Source organism: Haliaeetus leucocephalus, unplaced genomic scaffold (genome assembly GCF_000737465.1).
Source record: "Haliaeetus leucocephalus isolate CR32 unplaced genomic scaffold, Haliaeetus_leucocephalus-4.0 Scaffold473, whole genome shotgun sequence".
NCBI lineage: Eukaryota > Metazoa > Chordata > Aves > Accipitriformes > Accipitridae > Haliaeetus > Haliaeetus leucocephalus.
In genome coordinates, this window is record NW_010972909.1 from 6,786,430 (window position 1) to 6,806,819 (window position 20,390).

At 44.4% G+C, this 20,390-nt stretch overlaps 1 protein-coding gene across 1 annotated transcript in view; it reads left to right on the forward strand.

The window, feature by feature from the left end:
* The first annotated feature begins 19 nt into the window (after positions 1-19).
* The window catches only part of TEAD4 (TEA domain family member 4), a 58,545-nt gene continuing 38,174 nt past the window's right edge, over positions 20-20,390 (forward strand). The window contains exons 1-2 of the mRNA XM_010575405.1: positions 20-106; positions 13,662-13,916. Of these exons, the coding sequence (XP_010573707.1) occupies positions 13,910-13,916 (7 nt within the window). The 5' untranslated portion in view covers positions 20-106; positions 13,662-13,909. The remainder of the gene's footprint in view (positions 107-13,661; positions 13,917-20,390) is intronic.

Sequence of the window (20,390 nt, forward strand, 5' to 3'; positions counted from 1 at the left end):
AACAGCCCTCATCTGCTCTTTTGGCAGAAAGTCCTGGAGCAGAAGGAGGATTTGGAGCCGGTCCCCGCTGCCCCCGCGGAACGCCAGCCGCTCTTGCCTCGCCCAGGTCAGGACGAGCAGTTTCACGGTCGCTTTGGCGCGGGGCGGAGGGGCTCTCTGCGGGGAAAAGGGGGGGAACGGGAGGGCTGGGAGCCCGGTCGTGTGCGGCAGAGGAGGCACAAGCGTACAAAGGAAGCGATGGGGACATCCTCCATGGAGGCTCCGGCGGCTTTTTCCCCCGCCGGGAAGGGGCGGCCGGCGCCGGGACGTGGGGGGGGGGACTCGGTCGCTCGTCGCGCCGGCTGAAAACTGGTGGCACTTCGAGTGGGAAAGGGAAAAAAAACCCCAAACAAACCGCAAAGGTTTCTGTGCCGTTCGTAGAGGTGTTCTTGGGGAGGGTGGAGAGGAGGATCGGTACTTTCTGCGAGGAATTTTAAGGTGAATTGTGGAAGATGTTTTGGGGGAAAAGCAACACAAAAAAGTGGTAAGCGAACCCCCTCCGTCAGAAGGCGTGTGGGGTGTTACAGGGCATTTACCAAAAGGTGAGGGAATACAGTTTTCCCAGATCGGTTATTCTGAAGTTCCAGTTGAGTGTTAGTGGCGTGCCTCTGGAAAGGATTTAAATTAAAAAACCAAAACCAAACCAAACCAAAACAAAAAACACCAAAACCAAACAAAAAGCTTCCCCAAGTAATATTTTATCTTATGAAGATAATTCCGTTTGAACAATTCCTTGCATGGGATGCTAAAGATGAGGCTTTTTTTTAGAAGGGGGAAGGAGTGTAACTCAACGTATTTTAAGGACTTCTGTAAAGTACTTTATGGTGAATGGTCATATATAAGTTTAAAAAAAAAAAAAAGCAAACCCAAACTAACCGCAAGTAGTCTACCAATTTTTTTTGTTTTGTTTTTGTTTAACCTGGGGTTACGCTCTTGTTACTTTCTAACCTTAAGGGTTGAGTTCTGCCAATCCTCTACAAATAAACAACAATGCAAAATACTTTTCAAGTGCAGGGGACTGGGTGGGAGGGAAGGACATTTGAGGGTTGGGGGTTTGGTTTTTTTCTTGTTTCCTACTGCTCAGAACAGATCGGCTTCTCCTAGACTTGATCGCACTGTCTCTGTGCACAGTGAGTGGAGCATTCGTTCACCTGTCCGTCCATCTGTCTGGGTGGATGTAAGAGGTTTTATTGTTCTCCTCCTCCAGAAGGAAGCGGGCAGCAGGACAGGGCATAGAGTAACGGGGAGGAGCGAGAGGAACAGAACGAGGGGGAAAGCAGACTGGGCATAAAACAAGTGCTAGGGCCGGGTTGAAGCTGCTCTACTGTCACCTGTGCGGTTAAAACCTTTTGGTCTTGGTAGCTTTTTCTCATGACAGGCAAGAGCCTGGATCATGCTGTAATGAATACAGAGGGGCTTCTTTATTAGGGCTGTTGGATGCTGAGGGACTCGGTGGTTTTCTTTGGAACCGGGGTTGGCAGAGCAAAGGGCAGCCAGCCAGTGGGTGCAGTCACCTTACGGGGTTTTCCTAAATCCCGGTCTGGATGGCTCCCTCAAACTCGAGCATGCGACCAAGTCCATCATCTCTGAACTGGACTATCTGCTCATTGTTCATATCCTCCCCGAGGTGATCTTGGGAGCAATTAGCGTGCATGAGAGTGGGTGTTAGGAATTACTCCACTGTCTTGGTTCCTGCTACGTCTTTTGGATTTTTTTAATTAATTTTACTGATGGCTTTGAAGTATTTTCGGTTATTACTGTGGTGAGTGTTTTAATGTTGGTGTATTACAGAACATCTGTGGGAAAATGGTATGAAAATACTGCCAAGCTCTGAGGAGAAAAAGGGCTCCATGGCACCAAATCTTGCTTGTGGTTTAAAATAAAATCACAGTTGCTGTTGGTTTTCTTACTCGCGTATTTGTTTCACAGAACTCGAATATAGTAAGTAGAGTTTTGAGAAGGGTGCTGAGAAGTGTCATTCCCAATAGATGCTGCTTGCATCTGTTTGGAGTGATGTTGTACTCATCGACAGCTTTCCTTCCTTAGTATTATGTGTCTTTTTCGGATTGTAACTTTCAGCTCTTGGTTCCGTCACAACCTAACTCAAGGGGTGGGTCCACAAAGACTTAGGCTGGCGCTGCTGTAGGCAGAACCTTGTCCGCACAGCTTCAAACTGTCCATTTTCCTACTAAGTAGTCGCACCTCTTTCCTTTGTCGCTGCCATGGGTATCGGCACTGCCGTTTACTGACCTGGGCCAGGGGGTGATCCAGGTGAAAAGTAACACTTTCTTTTTTAGCAAGTTGGTTTTCAGCCACATCTGTTCTCCAGTCCGGTTAATCATATGGTCACATAAATGCTGGTGTGTCTGGAGAAGGGGGTGCAATGACTGGAGGGGGGGGCAATGGGCGAAGAATGGGGATATTTTCTTAGCAACATTGCCATCTTTTCCCACCTTAAGTAGTTCCTTGGACCGTGTCTACAGTTGCTCCTGTGCGGGCGAAATGATTTTCTGTCTTACCTGGCCACAACTGTATCTTAAGAAAGCAAAAATTCAGTATTACCTTTTTCTAAAGATCTGTTATACTTTCCCTATAGCTCAGGTTTGTCCTATGTTCATTTGTTGCCTTTTTTATTTTTTTCTTCCAATAAATGCTATGTAATGGATCTTCCAGTAATTTTCTTGGGCAACTTTTCCATCACCCAATGTACTTTAAGATCAGAAGTTTTCTTACTCTACTGCAACAGTTTTTGCCTTGGTGTGTATTTCTGTGAAATGATTGCTTATTCTCTCTCTCTCTGCATTTGCACCTTCTAAGTTCTTACAAGCTACTAATGAGGCTAAACTTTTAATATTTTTCTATTATTCTAGGTCTAATGGTTGTTTTTTATATTCTTCTTTTCACTTTCTTCAATTTATTTGTGTTCCTTTTGCAGAATGAGATCTGATATTCCACGTGTTGGAGGTGATTCATCTCCCTTTGTTGCCTGAAGTGATAATCTGAGCACAGGCAGGCAAAAGTTACATTGGTCATTTTGTAGAAGCATTTGCTTTGCAGACAACTCTCTCATTTGTTCAGCGTTCTCACTCTTGCATGTCTTTCGCTCCTAGTTCTGGCAGGGCTTTTTCCTTGATTTACCTCTGGTTTTTTTCATTGTTGTTTCTTCAGTTTCTTTGCGTTACTTTTTCCACATAGTCTTATTTGTCCCCCCTTGCTTCTCTTGTTTGTTTTTGAGCTGTCTGAATCCCTTCGAGTTGTTTCTATTCACTGGTGTTTGTAAACTTCATTCTGTATCACCTGCAGGTTTCATTAACATTCCCTTTATTCAGTCTTAGATCTCGAATTAAGATGTCAAAGAAAACTGGTCTGGCAAAGGTCCCTGCATCAACGCAGTAGATGCCCCCTGTACCTGTTGGTTCCATTGGTATATATCATTACACTTTGTTTTGAAGCCGTTAGCCAATTTTCTAATAACATGAGCAGTACTCTCCAAAGCCAATTTGCAGTAATTTTTCAGCTATGATTTCCTTGGAGAGTAGCAAATGCTATTCTAAATCTAAACCTATTACATCATGCGGTGTATTCTTTTCATTCCCTAACTTCATGGCAATTCTATCCTCCTTTGAAGAGTAATCAAGTTTATCAAGATTTACAGTAGCGTATGCTCTTCTCTCCCCAACTTCTGCATTATGCCCATCACCATGCTAAATAAATGCCCAGCGTGTTCCTTTGTAGAGCCTTGTAAAAAGTCAGGAATTTGCATGCATGGAGCTTGTTACAAGAGCTGAGACTAGATGATTAGAAAGAGTTCTCTGGGGTTTGGAGGTGGTATTTTGGGTTCTTGGGGGGGTTATTTGGTGGGTTTTTGTTGTTTGTTGTTGTTCCTGCCCCTTGGGTCCTCCTTTTTCTGGAGATGATGCAGTCACTCCCCTTTGTTTTTAACACCACATGAATTAGATGTTTTCCTGCTAGGGAGGGGCACGTTTTCCAGTTCCCGGTGCCACTGGCTGAGTCACTGGCTCTTTTTTTCTGTTCCGTTGTAGGTTTATAATTACCTTGTTCTTACCTTCGTTAGAATATGATTGCCAAAGGGTAGGTGTTTTACTTTGCTGTACTTCTGAGACCTGAGTGCCAGTGGCTTTCAGAGCCTGGGTACAAGCCTTTGAAGCATCTGCTTTGCTATTGCCAAAGAGAAAATAAATTAGCATAGTCCTCAAAGTGCCGCCCTTCAAACTGTATGGTTACCATTAATGACAGATGTCCAGGCAAAGTCTAGTGTCTTGTAACCAGGACTGCGTTAACTGAAGGAGGAAAAGTCAGGAGAGCACTGAGCATGTGTATATTGAAATGGAAAGGGGGGGTTTGCTGATGTGTCTTATGTTCATTTTACCTGAACCTACTTCTCCCTAGCAGGTCCTTGAAATAAAGCTTGCTGATACCAGACTAGCAGGATTTAGAGAGGTTCTCTTGGTTTGAAAATCTTGTCAGCTTAGGGGAAAAAAAGAGAGAGGTGTGAAAGAGAGGTTTGCATAAGAAGATCTTCTCCAAGTACACTCACTGTGCCTTTGATGTATCTTTATAAAAATAAATAAATAAAATCCTATTTAATTCCCCGCCCCCATTTGTTTGTGAAGGGTCTATGCGAACAGAAGAAAATAACTCTGCAGGGGAAACGATGTAAATCGCTGTTTCCATCCACGCAGTAAGCTAACTGAAAAATAGAGAAGCAGCATCTTTTCCCACTGTTTTTGGTCACAGGTTTTATTTGTAAGAACACATTTTAAAAACTGGAGTCAAGTCTGTGGTTGGCTGTGTCCCTTTAAGAATCTAGTTTTGCTTGGCTAGCTGCCCTTGTTCTCCTGTAGATTAATCCAGCAGAAGGTATATAACCTGTTGACCTTCCTGGCGAGAAGGGTCTGGAAGGGCAAAGAGATAAATCAGAAGGTTTGTGCTTTCCTGTAATATCTGGGGGCAAGTTTAACCTGTGTTTTTCAGGTTTTTGGCATTTCTTTTTTCTCTTTTTTTTTTTGCTTAGCGATTCCTGCTTGAGGGCTGGGGTTGTACTTACAGATTCTCATGATTTTCACTTGCTTTCTGTGAAATACGTTCAGCAGTTCGGAAGTGACAGTGCCTTTATGCCACAATTGAGAAGGAAGAGTTTTGAGCTCAAAATTATGCTAGTCCAAGTTGAGGACAGCTTTACTCTCTCTTGTATCAAACTGGTAGGAGAACTGGAATCCAGCTAAAATGGCTGGCGTCTATTTGTCTGCTAGGAAATTTCAGGCTCTTTTACAGAAGAACAAATCTGGTGGACTTCCCTCAGTGTCAGCCCTCAAGAAGTGATCATCTTAGCTGTAAGCAGTGGATGTTCACCTGCTGCGTGTTCCAGGTAGAGCATGTACTCCAAAACTGAGCTGAGGTGGTTTCTGAATACCCCAAGAGAGTGCAGCTTGGTTGGTAGCCCTGAATCGGGTTCATTCCTATGATGGATGTTTCGTGGTTGCTCTTTTCTTGGGCATTGGTTTAGCAAAAGTACTGAACACCTTTAAGCTCCCATCTAATTACTACTAAAATCAAGGCACATGCTTAATTGGTTGACTGAATTGAGGTCCCATTTTATATACCTGTTCTGCCTGTTTGTGGTTTGCTTTTGTCTTGAGGCTTTAGTAAAGGGCTTAGCCCTGGCGGACCGGTCGTGCCCGCAACACAGACCAGCTGCAAGCACTGCAGATGTGGAAATCTGACCGTGTTCGTGGGTTGTGTGGTCAGGGTTTCTGTCTATTCTGTTCTAAGTATCTTAGCCCAGGCTCAGCTATTTCTTTTCTTAGAGACTGGCTGTAGTTTTGGAGCTAAACGTTTTCACTGCTTTGGATGAGATTTGCAAACATCTGTCTCCTGTCTGAGTTCATGTGAAATTCTGCCATTAGTGTCATGGGAAGCTAAGTATGTCACAGTTGTGAGGTTTTTTTTGGAACATCTACCCTTGAGTCCCGGACAAGAGGTTGAGAGATGTCATGAACAGTAGGCAGGATTAGGAAATAAGAATTTGATTTGGATATCATAAAATGGGCATTATGAGTCTCTCAGTTTTGTGGTACTTGTCAGGAAAGACTCAAAAGATGCCTGATTTCCCGACAGTGTTAAACGTGAGCCCTTCTGAAGTTACACCACTTTCAATCGCAAATCACTTCTAAAGTTCGCCTTTTCTTGTCTTGAAATTCTTGTCTGGATTTTGCCCCCAGTCTGATTTTGTCATTGGGTGGTTCACTTAGGTCTTTGTGCTATAGTTTTTTCCCATAGGTAAAATGGGGGCTTTTGAGTCTGATGGTGAGGTTTTCAGAACAACTGACTTTCAGTGGGTTTAGGAGCAAGGCTTTTTTAGGTTGCTATTAAAGGTTCCCTATCCTTTAATAATGAAGTGAATAATACTCTTTGGGAAAATGCTAAGCATGATTTATTTCTGTGTCTAGCTTGGTTTGGTAAGACCCGAGTCATTTTAATCAGTCAATGTCTACATGTGTCTATACTTGAAGGGACAGTTGTGTTAGCTAACCCATTTAAATCACTACCGGTGATTCTGCGATAGAAAAGGGACATGATTATTGGACTTCCTACTGGTTCATTGCTTTCTAACCAGCTCCGTGCTTGTTAGGGGAGCGACTCCTGGTGACCACTGCTGCTAGCACGAGGGTGGCTAACCATTTTCACCCTGCCACAACCTTCATCTCTTTGGGAAGCTGTGAAACACATGCCACATGTCTTGGAAAGTCAGGGAGAATGGGAGCTCTGGGAACAGTTCCCGCATGGGAGATAACGGTGACTCCCCAGGAATTGCACTGTTCCTTTGGGGGCTGGGGCCAGCCCAGTGTGTGGCTCAATCCCAGGGCAACCTGGCAGTGTCAATCTCTGCTGCCCTCGCTGGCTCATTTTTCTCTCCCAGCTGAGATGTAAATCACGCAGTAGTCATTTTGTCAGTCCAAGGCTGGTGGCCTTGTGATGTAGCCTGTATGTGGGCTCAGGATCGATCCCCCAGTTGGCCACCCCTAGACTAGTGGGAGCAGAACCAGCCTGTGGGTTTTGTTGTTGTTGGGCTATGTATGTTTTTTTCCTCCCCTCCTTAGGGCAGCAAGGCTCTGTGTTCTGTTTCCTTTATCACAACTGTAACTGATTGGATGGTGCGCAAGGCCACACACAGCCTTATCGCATCCTGTTTGACTGCATTATCCAGGGCTGCACTGATAGAAGTTCTCATCTCTCCTTGTTTTGATTTATATCACTGTGCTGGACACTACATCCTCTCTCTGTTTTAGCCAGAGCTTAGCTACTGCCATAATTTAGGAGTGTTGTTTTGCTTTGCTCAGGAAGTCAGGTGCCTTCTGAACAGCAGCTGCTGCGGGCAGTTTCAGTGTAGCAAGCAAACCAGGCTTGATTTTGTGCTAGGCAGTGTGATAAGCATTCAGCTGGAGCCCAAGCTTATGTTAGATACAATCTGAGGCTAGCAGTGCTTGTTCCTTTGTAAACCAGTCTTATTCAGTGGGGAGACAGAGACAAAAATCTCACCATGCAGCCTGTGGATGTAATGATTATATTACCTTGCCTTGATACACAGAGGGAAATCTCAGTTTTCCTTTCTTCCTTGCCTGGTGCTGCTGCCTGTTAAGAGCTTTTGCTTCAACTACAGCAAGTAACTCTTACCTTAACTGGTTTTGTTCACAGGATTAGGCAGCATTACTCTGGTGTCCTGGGTGGACAGGGATATTCACAGGGAATAGCCAGCATTGCTCAGGGATTGCAGGAGGCCTGGGGCAGAAGGTGAGATTGTAGCCAGGCTCACCACTTGGCTGAGCTGTTAGGGAGTGCTTGAGTGGAACCCCCTCAAAAGGCTGGGTGAACTTCGCCCACCCATCTCCGCTGTCGCTGGGTCTTCTGCTCAAACTCAGAGCGGCTCTGGCTCCAGGCTGATTTCATGACTCCTGAGGAGCCTGAGCAACTGGCTGCTGGCTGCTGCTGCAAAAGTGCTGTTCCCCTCCCAGATAGGGTTCAGTGCTAGCTGGTCTTGCTACAGTTGCATCTTTATTTTGCTCTGTAGAGACCCTGTAGACACGTTTGTGATCTCTGTCCTCTTTTGCCAGCAAGCTTTAACAGACCTTAGTTATTGTTGAATAGCTGCTTTCCCACCTTTTCCCTTTCCAGTACGTTTTTTTCCTGCAGTCTTTTGAGTTGCACTCCCTTGGAGCTACTCTACTGATTGCACTCATTCTTCTCTTTCAGAGGAACTGAGCTATTATTGTAGTGTCCTGTAGAATTTCCCAGCCTTCTTCCTCTGGTAAGTTTGAATGCTATCTTCCGTCATACCTTGCGCAATAGGTTTCGTAGTATTCCAAACTGTTGCTTTCCTAAACCCAAATGTCCTGGTATGACTGCATTGTGTAAGCTCATTTGTTAGTGTGTTCTGGATGGAAGTAACCGGCTGGTTGTTGCTGTTTCCAGGTTTTCTTATTGTTAGAAACTAATCTAAAGTTATAGTTTGAGCAGCAGGACATCTTCTCTTCTGGCCCAACTCCTCCTTTGTTGAAATTCTCTGTTTGACTGCTGGTCAGATATTAAAATGTTGTGGTTCAGATCCTCTCTAGTAGCAGTATTTGGCTCATGTTACCACAGTAGCGAATACCGGAATTTTTTGGTTTTATTTGCATTACAATGACATCAAGGAATACCTGTAATGGGAAGCAGTCCCTGCCCCCACAGCCTGCCTTTCCCTTAAATGAGACCAAGGATGAAGGGATGTCCTTTGGTCAGGTGAAGTGACTTGTTCGGAGTGCGGCCAGCTGGGAAGCAGGAGTGGAACCCCACTGTCAGGCTCCGCACCGCCGTGCTGGCAGGCGATCCTGCCTGGCCGGGGTGAGCAGACAGGGACGGCTCCGGTTCGTGTGTGGTGCTCGATACCGATTCCGGCAGGGAAAGGGGGTGGCCATGGAGTGGGGGGTGTCTTTTGGACAGAGCAGCTCTAAGAAAACTGAACAACTGGAGGCAGCTGGCTGCAATTTTTCAGATCCTCAGGAAAGTAAGATTTTGTGTTAAGCAGCTGCCACAGACGCTTAAGAGGGAGCTGTTACCAACAGTAATGACTGAGGGATTGATATTAGAAAGCAGATGTGTCAGACTACGGAGTCTGTTAAAGATGTGCTCCCTGTCAATGCGACCCCGCTGAAGGGCTCTTGGCAGCTGTCTAGCCCTGCAGGATCTCTGAATCTCAATGAGATACCATGTGTGAAAGGAAAGAGGGTTAGTGTTGAAATCGCCAGCATCAGAACAATTAAACCAGAGCTGCTGGAGCTGAAAGATTTTTGTGCTTTCTCCATGGTTTTGCTTTCCTCTGACCCAACAGCCTGCCTTTGTGAGTGACTCATTAAGAGGTGGGCCATGGCGGAAGGGAGAACAGGGACCAAGAGTGAATAAGAAACAGTATTTGGACAGAGGAAATTTTGTGGTGAGGAGGTAGAGGTGCTGTGAGGGGCTTGTGTTTTTGATCCTGGGAGAGAATCCATGACTGGACCCCACAAAGAAAGGTAGTTAATCATCTCTCAGTAAAATAAGAGTGGGATCAGGACAAGAACAACTGTAAAGTACAACACCAGAAATACAAGAGCCAAGGAGCGGAGCTTGAGTTCAAACTGGGGGAGTCTGAAGGGAACAAACACCAAGCCTGGGACCTCTGGCAAAACTTCCTGTTGTGGAAATGGACAACATCCTCCTGATCCTAAGAACTGTGCCTGGCAAGGGGATTCAGGTGGGGAAGGAATTGTCTGAGCACGCCTGGAATTGGGATGTCTGTTTAGTGATTTCAGAATCAAATTCCCTCCACGTCAGAAGAAAGCTTTGTGATTACAAGCTCTTCCACAGGCAGAACTTTAAAAAAAAAAAGGGGGGGGGGAAACAAAAGTAATTTGCAAGTACTAAAATATTTAGTGATATTAGAACATTCAGTAATACAAATCCCCATTAGCTACCAAGCTGTATGTGTATAGTTACTATTGATTGAATGGGAAAATAGAAGCAAACTGAAAGCTAGATGCTAACCGAAGCATTTGTGTTTTGTTAAAGTAGTTACTAATGAGTATTATTCAAACCGTTCTTATAAATAACACATTCAACATTAGCAGTGTTTCTGAAAAATGCTTTGGTTTTGACCAGATTTCTTTTTTGATGGGAAGGGATTCCACTGCCAGTTTTTCAATTTGCCATACTAATAAAGCCATTTACCGTAGAGTTTAGTCCCAGGCTTCTCTATGGTTTGCTTTGCTTAGTTTAATCAACAGCCACTTTGGCCACCAGTGAGTTCAGAGTTCAGATCAACAATGCAGGAAATGGAAGGCCTGAAGTGTGCAGCCAAAGAGACCCACAGACCAGATAGCACCCGACCAGGACTCCCTATACATCACTGTTTATTGCCTCTGAGCACAGAGTATCGCCTGGGATTGCACATGGAGCTTACTATTTAAGCGACTTCATATAAGAAAACTTTGGAGGCCCTTTAAGCCCTTGGCATCTTACTGAATGAGAGACGTAAGAGCTGCAAGGATTTTCACGGTCATTTCAGTCTATGGAATTTCTTTGGAAGTTATCAAAAAGAAGGCCAATGTGTGTTAGTGTCTGGGTGATCACTGAGGTTTCAGCTGGAGATGGCTAAAGGCGCTTGGTGCAGATGTGAAGCCTTGTAAAACATTAAATGATCAGGCAACAACTCCTAGGGTTTGGATGGGGGGGGGGGAATTTACGCTTCAGATATATTTGCTATATTTCCAACATAGGAGTGTGCCATGCTGAAATCATCTGCTAGGTATTCATCTGTGTCTGCATGGACATTAAGGAGATGAAAATAACTGGATTCAAAGTATGTGCTTTTTATGGTTATGATGGCCATACATTCCCTAGGAGATGACTTTGTCTGCTTGTATGCATTGCTAGGGGATTTGGCTTGAAAGCAGAGGTTGTAGTTTCCAGTGACCATGGCTTTGGGAGTCATACAGTTGAGCAGTTAGTGCATGTTTTTACTTTTTGTGGGGCCTGCTGGCCGTTATGAGACTTGCAGTTCCAAATGCAGGTGGTACGATGACTACCCTTGCTGTCACACCTCAGGCTTCTTTCTGAACCCCTCCATTTCTCAGTCTGCCAGCCTAAGTTGAAACTAGTCTGTGCATTGCGTTTGTGGAGATTTTGATGTGCATTAAATACGGAGGGTCTTGACAGCCTCCAGGGACTAGGGATGCTTGGGGAAATACCAAAAGAAGAAAAGCTGGAACAGATAGCTTCTGTTTCTCTGTCGGAGTCCCCCCCGTGGAGAGCTTACTCCTCTATGCTGATTCCCCAGCCAGGCAATCTCTTGAATACCCGTGTAATTTTTTTATTGACCATCTGCCAGTGAAAGGGGATGTATTGGTGATAGATGCTTGGTGAGGGAAGCAACTGTTACCGTTCATTTCAGGGCCTCTTAAAGTCACATTGCCCGCTTTGGTGCCATTCACAGTGTGCTTGGGTTGTCTGCCCTAGCGCTAAAGGCCAAGTGTGGGTTCCCTTTTCTGCTACCCTCGCCTCCTGTTTTATTCTTTCTTCCCGTGTTCATTAGAGCTCTGAAAATGTATAGCGTGGGTCCAGAGGATTGAAATAATTGAATGTAGAGGCTGAAATGGATGGGTGGGCAGTGGTAGGCCATTCCAGTGGTTCATGTGTTCCAGACATTCTCAGAGGAAGTAAGTCGTACGCTGGGTTTTCTAAATGTGTATGTGAACCGCTTGTTAAAATGCTGCACCGTGGTGTAAGAAGTATACTGTGTCTAGAAATTATTCAAATGCCCAGTACTATCTTATTTGTTTCCTGAGCTTTTGGTGGCTTATGGACGTGTAAAATAGGTATCTGCTGCTGTCTGCAGTCATTAAGGAGCAGCAAAACCTTTTGAGAACCAGTGTTGTCAACTCTTTTTACAAATCCAGCTTTTGAAATGATAAAATTCTTAAGAATTTCAGCTTTTATTACAAAAAAAAAAAAAAAAGGTAAATCTAGTCATTATGGTCTTGGAGAAGATTTTGTAAACATGAAATCCAAAGAGGTAGGAAACCAGAGAGACTTAAAAAGGAGTGTATGATGTAATGTTTTTTAAGTTGATGTCAGAAAAGTTTCTGGAGCCATGAGCCCTGCATTTTTGAAGTTCTGAAGTTGAACGAATGGACTTGCTTTCCCTATTTACCAACTAGGGCATGGCGTAACTGCACAAATTTTATTCTAGCTAGTTTTTGACATAGACCATGCCCAAATTTCTCCTCTGTCCTCCTTTATATTATCACTGTGATATTTCTGAGCTAGCCTGACTTGGCATGTCAGAGCTCTCTCCTTACTCTCTTGTTCAGTACAGGTTTGATGATTCTGTTGCTCTTGAAAAAAAAAGCCTTATTCTGACTTTCTTGCTACCCAGCTTAATGTGGTGATAGGCAGGGAGGTTTTGAACTCTCTCGTTTAGCTGGATTCTCAAAGGGTGGCTTGTGAACATTCTTTGTAGCTCAGATAACGAAACTATTAAAAAGGTAAACAAACAGCTTTGGGATTAAGGCAGGGGAATGGTCTGTGTCTTTAGAAGCCACTTGTTTTCTGTACGGTTGACTGGGAAGTGTCTGTATGGTCTGAGGCTGCTTTCTGAATGAGTGTTTTAGCAGCTCCGCTCAATGAGTTCAGCTTCTACTGTAGGTGTTTATAAGTAGACTATAATTAATCGTAGTTTTCAAGAGCTAGCAGCTGCCTGCTTAGGTTCAATGAGAAACAAATTCCTGCCCCTGCCCAGTGGCAAATCTAATAGCCTGGGACTGGTAAAGGATGAGGGGGCAGAGAAGCACAGAGAACTGAAGGAATTTGCCCAAGGTTGTTCTGAAGATGAGCAGTAGAAACAGGCTAAGCGCCTAGGATTCTTGACCTGCAACCTAGTGCCTTTATCCTTTTACTCATGGTGCCTTCTGCTCCTGCCAGGATATAGCACTGAGATTTGGGAGACATTGCATTAAACTGTCTGGCTCCAGGAATTGCTTTTCTAGAAGTACAGCTGATCCTTGAGAAGAAGAAATGTCAGTGTTAAAAATGACACTGACTACTAACTTTGATCCAGTGAAACAGTATCTAAGAAAACTTCAACCCCAGTACTCAGTGATGACTAGCTAATTCATCACTGCTTTATTTTGTATAGTCTTTCACACGGACTGAATCCCTGTATGCGTGCTTCAGAAAGTTAAATAACAATTACACAGATAATGACAGCAGAGGGAGAAAGAAATTAGGAGACAGACACAGGCAAGAAGCCATAGCGTCTGAGGAGAACTGGGCAGTGATAGAGAGTTAATGAGCCAAAGAGATATGGGAGCAGGCTGTTTTATCAGAAGGATTTGTAGAAAAGGTTTTCATCTCAACATAAATAGAAATCAATCACGTGGTTGAGTTGCCATTTAAGGTAAACTTGAAGTAAAACCCCTCCTCACTGAGGTTTTTTAACTTTTCTTTTTTTTTTTTTTCCTTTAGTATCTCCTCATTTTCCTAGAGAGGAGGATTTCTAACTGACAGGTGGGATATGTTTGTCATCACAGGTTCCGAGTCTGCTTCTCCACGTGGCACCTTGGAGTTTCTAGCTGGCACCATTACCTCCAACGAGTGGAGTTCTCCCACCTCCCCTGAGGGGAGCAACGACTCGGGGGGCAGCGAGGCCTTGGACAAACCCATTGACAATGACGCTGAGGGTGTGTGGAGTCCGGACATTGAGCAGAGCTTCCAGGAAGCGCTAGCCATCTACCCACCATGTGGACGGCGGAAGATTATCTTGTCAGACGAAGGCAAGATGTATGGTAAGGAGAAAGAAAGGGCACGTCACAACGCAGGCCGCTTGCCGTGTACCAAATGATGTTCGGAACGAGCTCTTCTCTCTCAGGCGTTCCCAAGCAGATACAGTTGGTCGCTTATTTAGGAAAATCAGTGAAGATCTTAACATTCACAGATCAGAAGGAATTATAGATGTCTTTTTCAAGGGAGCATCAATATGGTAGATCCCAGAGTTGGGCATGCTACTGAACTAATCTTTGGATAGATATCATATAATGGCTTCATGGTGTGACTAAGTCTATCTTTTATGGTATCTCTTGCTGCTGTGTCCATCGTTCTTGTTACCCTAACAGGTAAAAAAGGTCTGCCTCTCTGGTGGTAAAGGGCAGAAGCTCAGCCCCTGAACGGCTCTGTTGATGGTGTGCAAACACCTACAGTTTGTTAACTAGCTGCACTTCTCAGATCTTAAGAAGGGTAGAAAACAGATTTCTCTGGCTGCTCCCTTTCATTGTAGTTTGCCTTCTTATAGCCCTGGCATGAGTGTCTTTCACCTGTGGGTTCTTCTCAGCTAGTTAGCTGGCTACCCAGCCCTGAATGCAGAGAAGCACTGGCTTGCAGCTGCCTGCAGAAGTCAACTTTTTAGGTGGTAGACATGATTTTGAATTGGACTTTTGACCTATTCCACAGTTAAAATTTCTCTCTTGATTTTGTTCACAAAAAAGCTGGGCTGGGCTGGATTCTGTGGCTCAGTATTGGAAGAAGCCACCAGGTACTTCTGTGACTAAAAAGCAAAGCAAAGGCTGAGAGCACACAATATTTGGTTAAAAGTCCCATGGTGTTACAACTGTTTCTCAAAGCACTAGCAAGCATCTTATGGAAGGCAGCCCTCTTCCTACCCAGTCAGTGCTTGCCTTTTTTCCCTTTACATTGGAATCCGTGTGTCTTTGCAGGCCCCATCATGGGAGCACCATGCCCTGAAGCTTCATATGGAGCACTTCACAAGTCATTCTGCAGGTTTCCATCCACTCATCGGGCCATTGTTCCCCGAGCTAGGGAAGATTGCTCTCACTGGGGGGGCGTGGGTGGGGTCTCGTTTACACAGCCTCACCTACAATGGATGGTTTTACTGGGTACATAGATCATTGTATCTGTACAGAGCAGTATATGTTGAGTAAGGCTGATCACCCTGAGGCTCAGCAAGTGTCCGTGTTCTTATGTAGACATCAATTCCTGCTCTGTGCTGGCACAAACATTTTTGGGGCTGTGCTATGCAACCAGCCAAGGAACTGATCCAGCTTAAAACTAACACAGCCAGAAAGCGGGGACAAAAGTGAACTTTAATTTGGATATGCCCCCTGATTTGTTTCACTGCACAGCTGCTTGTGCTGGTACTTAGAGAAGGGATGATGAGAGTGGGAATGAGCAGCCGTGGTTGAGGTGAGGGTAGGACTGCTTCCTTCAGAAGCAAGGCTTGCTTAAAATGTTATTCAAACTAAACTATTACTTGAAAATCCCCCCTGTGGTTATTAAGCATAGATTAGTGACATGCTCCTTGCTGCTGTTAAGTCTGCACTAGTTTTCATGACGGGTGCCTTTTAAAATTACTGGTGAAAAATTACGGTTGTGTTTTAAGACTGTCTTCGTTTACTAGTCATTCTGCACAGTCCCTGAAATACTTCAGCTTTGGAATGAATCTGTCAGACCAGAGAGTGAAATGGACCAGAAAAGAAGTAGGAGCGAGAGCGAAAGTAAAAGGGAAGTAGAATGCACCACAGCAACCAAGGAGACTTACCTGGGGCCTGACCTAGCATGGACTGGCGTTTAGTGGAAAGTCTCTAGTGAGCTGCGGCAGGTAAACACCCCCCTTGCAGGGTGAAAAGTTTAGGCAAGGCTGTGGGAGAAGAACCGGAGAGCTTTTCTGCAAGCCCTCCCCCCCTACTCGAAAGGGGACGGTGTCCCTGCTTGCCTTCGGTGCACCTGTTCCCAGCGCGGCCGGTGGGTTCCATGTGCCCCCGACAGAACCCGAGGCACTGAGCTGTGCCCTCCTTTGCTTACTAGTCTCCAGGACCCATGCCAAGGAAGCGGAGCCCAGCCTGGGATCTATAGAAAGAAATGACCGGGCAGGGAGAATATATATAGTCCCTGATTTCATCTTCACCGCTGACGAGCCAGCTGACAGAAGGAGACAAGCTGTGGAGCTGGCCCTGCCTCCGAGGGACGGGGGTTCGGCTGTCCCGTGGCTGGCTTGCAGAGAGCTCGCTGAACCCAGGGGCGAGGTGGTCGGGAGAACTGGCTGTGCCCCTTTCCCCTGACAAAAGGGGAACCTTTTCACTGTTTCCCACTGAGGAGCGCCTCGTGTGGTACTACTCTGCTGGGCATGGTGTTCCAGGTCCCAGCATCTCTTCTATGGGCAACTTTATGTACTTCTCACCTGTGGTGAGGCAACCTGTTACCAGTTTCGAGTTAGTAGCTTTTACCGGCAAACATGTTGAACAAGCTAAAGTGCACCAAGCCAATATGAAGCACTTGCACTGTTTTGTTTGAATACATTTAAAATGACACAGAAAGGTGTGTTTCAGCCTATGCACAGGCCTCGTGCCCATGTTCCCTAGCCTCTTCAGAGTCAGCTTGCTGCTTACAGCTCTTTAGATGACCCTCTACTGATTGCTGAGTGGACGCGATTCCTACTTCACCTGAAAGTCAGCCAAGCTCTTCTCTGTACGTTGACAATCTGTGTCTTGATGCCTTTGCTGCCTTCTTTTCTTCCATTATCTTTTTCCCTCCTAGATGTGTTCCATTACTGGAGGCACATCCTGACTGAATCAGCTCATACCACAGCAATGCTCCAGGTACAAGCCCTCTCCAGCAGTCTCTGCTTACCACCTGCTTAAGGCACAAAAAGCTGTCTTGTCTGATAGGGGATGCTACCTTTTCTCCTAATCATTGTGTTGACATTAGAAGCAGCAAGTCTGGGGCACCACTAACTTACTGATCTGGTGCCTTCTGGTACCACTAAGGTCCTGCAGGATAATCTTATAAGTGTTGCCTGCTAGAATATTGTAGGGGTACAGTATTACAGATCTGTCTTTTACATTTTCCAACTATGTTTTTCTATGCCAGAAATAATATCTGTAGCATTTGTACCAAATAAGCAATCACAGTGTTAGGGTCAGTATCTCCTGGCATCTTCAGGACTGGCCTAGAGAAAGGAGAGGGAAAAAGCTTAGTACCTTTGTGTGACTGGCATGGAGATGCTAAATAGAGCAGGTCTCCCAACACTACTGAGGACAGAGAAATAAAAAATAGTAACTAGCAAAGTGATACTTATTTTGAAAAAACACTGCTGGGGCTTTGATTTACAAGTGAGGATGTAAGAACTTGGAAGAAATGAGCTACTGCCTTAGCCATCCAGTGTTCCCTTCTGCTGCATAAACATCTGGCTTGGAGCACCTTTTTGTAAGAGGAGCTAGAATTGGTGGCTGTTTGTTAGACTGCTGTTCTGTAGGAGGCAGTAGTTTAGCAGCTGATTTACAAACAGCTCAGTGTCGTGGTTTAACCCCAGCCAGAAACTAAGCACTGTGCAGCCGCTCACTCACTCCCCCCAGCAACCAGTGGGATGGGGGAGAGAATTGGGGGGAGGGGAGAGTAAAACTCGTGGGTTGAGATAAGAACAGTTTAATAGGACAGAAAAGAAGAAGCTAATAATGATAATAACAACAATAATAAAATGACTATAATAAAAGAATTGGAATATACAAAACAAGTGAAGCACAATGCAATTGCTCGCCACTCGCCGATCAATGCCCAGTTAGTTCCTGAGCAGCGATCCCCCCACCTCAAGGCCAACTTCCCCCAGTTTATATACTGGGCATGGCATCACATGGTATGGAATACCCCTTTGGCCAGTTTGGGTCAGGTGCCCTGGCTGTGTCCCCTCCCAGTTTCTTGTGCCCCTCCAGCCTTCTTGCTGGCTGGGCATCAGAAGCTGAAAGGTCCTTGACTTGGTATAAACACTCCTTAGCGACAACTGAAAACATCAGTGTGTTATCAACATTCTTCTCATACCGAACTCAAAACATAGCACTGTACTAGCTACTAGGAAGAAAATTAACTATCCCAGCTGAAAGCAGGACACTCAGGCTTTTCTGTGCTGAGCAGGGTGAGGCAGACAGCTGGGGCCGTCATCGATCTCCCAGGCTGGTGCCATCAGCTTGTGAGTCAAAGCCCTGATATGGCTGATAGGAAATACTCAAAGATGTCTGAAGCTCAGAGGCTGAGTGATAGAAGAAGGATAGTTAGCCATGTTACTAGTTAAAACCTGGAGCAGGCAGTGAACTGCAAAGTCTTGAGCTTGCAACATGAATTAAGCTGGCAGAAAAGGTCAGTCTGATGCCAAAAACTACCATGTCACAGCTGGTCCCTCCCACCCCTGTTCTGAAGTGACTAGGTGAATTTGCCAGGATATTGCCTTGATCTCAAAGGGATATGTTATCAGTTAATATTTTCCCTGACCTCGAAAAGTCACTAGAAGTAAAACTGAACAAATAAACCTAAAGACGCACAAAACATACACTGCCTGTCCCAGCTCATGAACACTTCTTCTCCTTGAGGGGAGGGAGGACCATGGCAGCTATTACAAATATGAGAACCTTCAAGGTGTCAGTCTTCAGATGCTTTCTTCTATATCTAGTTTAGCATCTCACCTGATGATGTTTCAGGCAAAGCAATTGGAACATGCTGAGAATGTGCTCGGTTGACACTGAGCTGGCTGGTCCAGGTAATTGCAAAATTTGGATTTCAACTGTGATATCCCTCAGAGAGATACTTCTGCAGTTCCTATCCCTTCCATTATTGTGACTTAGTGAACCATAGAACAGCCCTTTATCCCACAGTTTTGATAACAAAATTGAATCTCCCATTGTAAACACTAGAAGACAGACAAAACTTAGATTCATGGACAATCGGTCAGGATGCAGGCTTTTCCCTCCTCTCTCTTCTTGGTGGTAGGTGTGATGTTTTTGGAGTGGCTCGATAACCACGTTTTGTTTTGCTGAGTCTGCTTTCAACTTTGCTTTGTGTATTCTAGTTCTTTGTTGTTGACTAGATGAAGCCAGATTTCTGGAGACATTTGCAGCAGGTTAAACTTCTGCTGGAGTTTGTCAAGTTTTTCCTTTATCTCCTTTGTAAGCTGAGTTTGTGGTTCTTCATGTTAAATTGTATGTCAGTTTAACTGGTGTTCTCCCCATGCAAACATAAAAAGAAATATTTTTCCACAAGTTCCAAGCATTTCCTGAATATTAAGGAATTTACCACTTTTGAAATGCCAACCAACCAGGAAACTGCTTGCTGTTGCAGTTAATAGAGTTAATAGTACTGGCTGTGGTATCTTTCCTTAACATGCTGAGTACTGAACAGAAATATATTAGCAGTTTTATTGTGCATTACATGTTATCAAAATTATTGTCGCTACTTCTGGGGGGCTTTATTCTGTTGTTTCAACATATTTTTGCCTGTCCCTTTTGATTTTTAGCAGCTTTGTAGTCCCATTTTTATCTGTCAGGCTTAAAACCAAGCGTGTTGTGTAGGATTATGTTTTTTCTCACTGTGTATGTATGTATGTCTGCAGCCGCAGAGCTTTCATCATGTCCAAGTAACTTCCTTCATTATCAACATTGCATTACCGTTTTGGCTCTTCCTCTGACTTTTTCATTTCTAAATTTCAAACGTTTAGTAATTCTCCAAGATAGAGTTGATCTGTAGTGGTATATTGTCAGCAAGGCATTTGTTTTGATTTTTTTGCATTGTGAATAACACAGTTTAATTGATTTCTAGTTTAGTAAACCAGCTTTATGCTTTGTAGCTGTATCTACTCATCTGCCTTGTACCTGAGAGACTGTTTCATTTGTCAGCCTTTTCCCTTGTTGCAAGTCATTGTTTTGCTTCTGCTGTGCTTCTGGATAACTTTACACATTTCCAGTTGTTTTCTGAAAAGTTTAGTAAAAAAGCCTTAGTGGTTTTTTACGTTTTTAAAAACACTGCATTCTTTCACAACTGGGTCCAAATATTTCCAGTTGCTAATCTGCTCTTAAATATACTAAATGTTTATATTTAAAATTTGAGACTGAATTCAAAACCTGGGAACAAAATCAGACATGGAAAATGAAGATTAATAATGTCCACTGGCTTGGGTTTCTATTTTTCTTTAAAACAAGTGCATGTAAAGCTCTCTTCTGGACAAGTTTTTTGCGAACACATTACCAGAAAGATCTCAAAAACATGGAGTGAGTTCTGAGAAGAGCAACAAGCATACCAGACTTAACATTGAGCTCTGGGAGTTGAAGGGACTGATTTAAGAGGAAAGATTAAAGTAGCTAAATATACATAGCTTGGCTAAGCGATGACTGAAAGGTGCAGGGTGGGGGGACACATAATAACAGTCTAAAAATATTTGAAGGGTGTTAACATTTAGGAGGGAGAGGGATTTTATGTGGAACATGTGA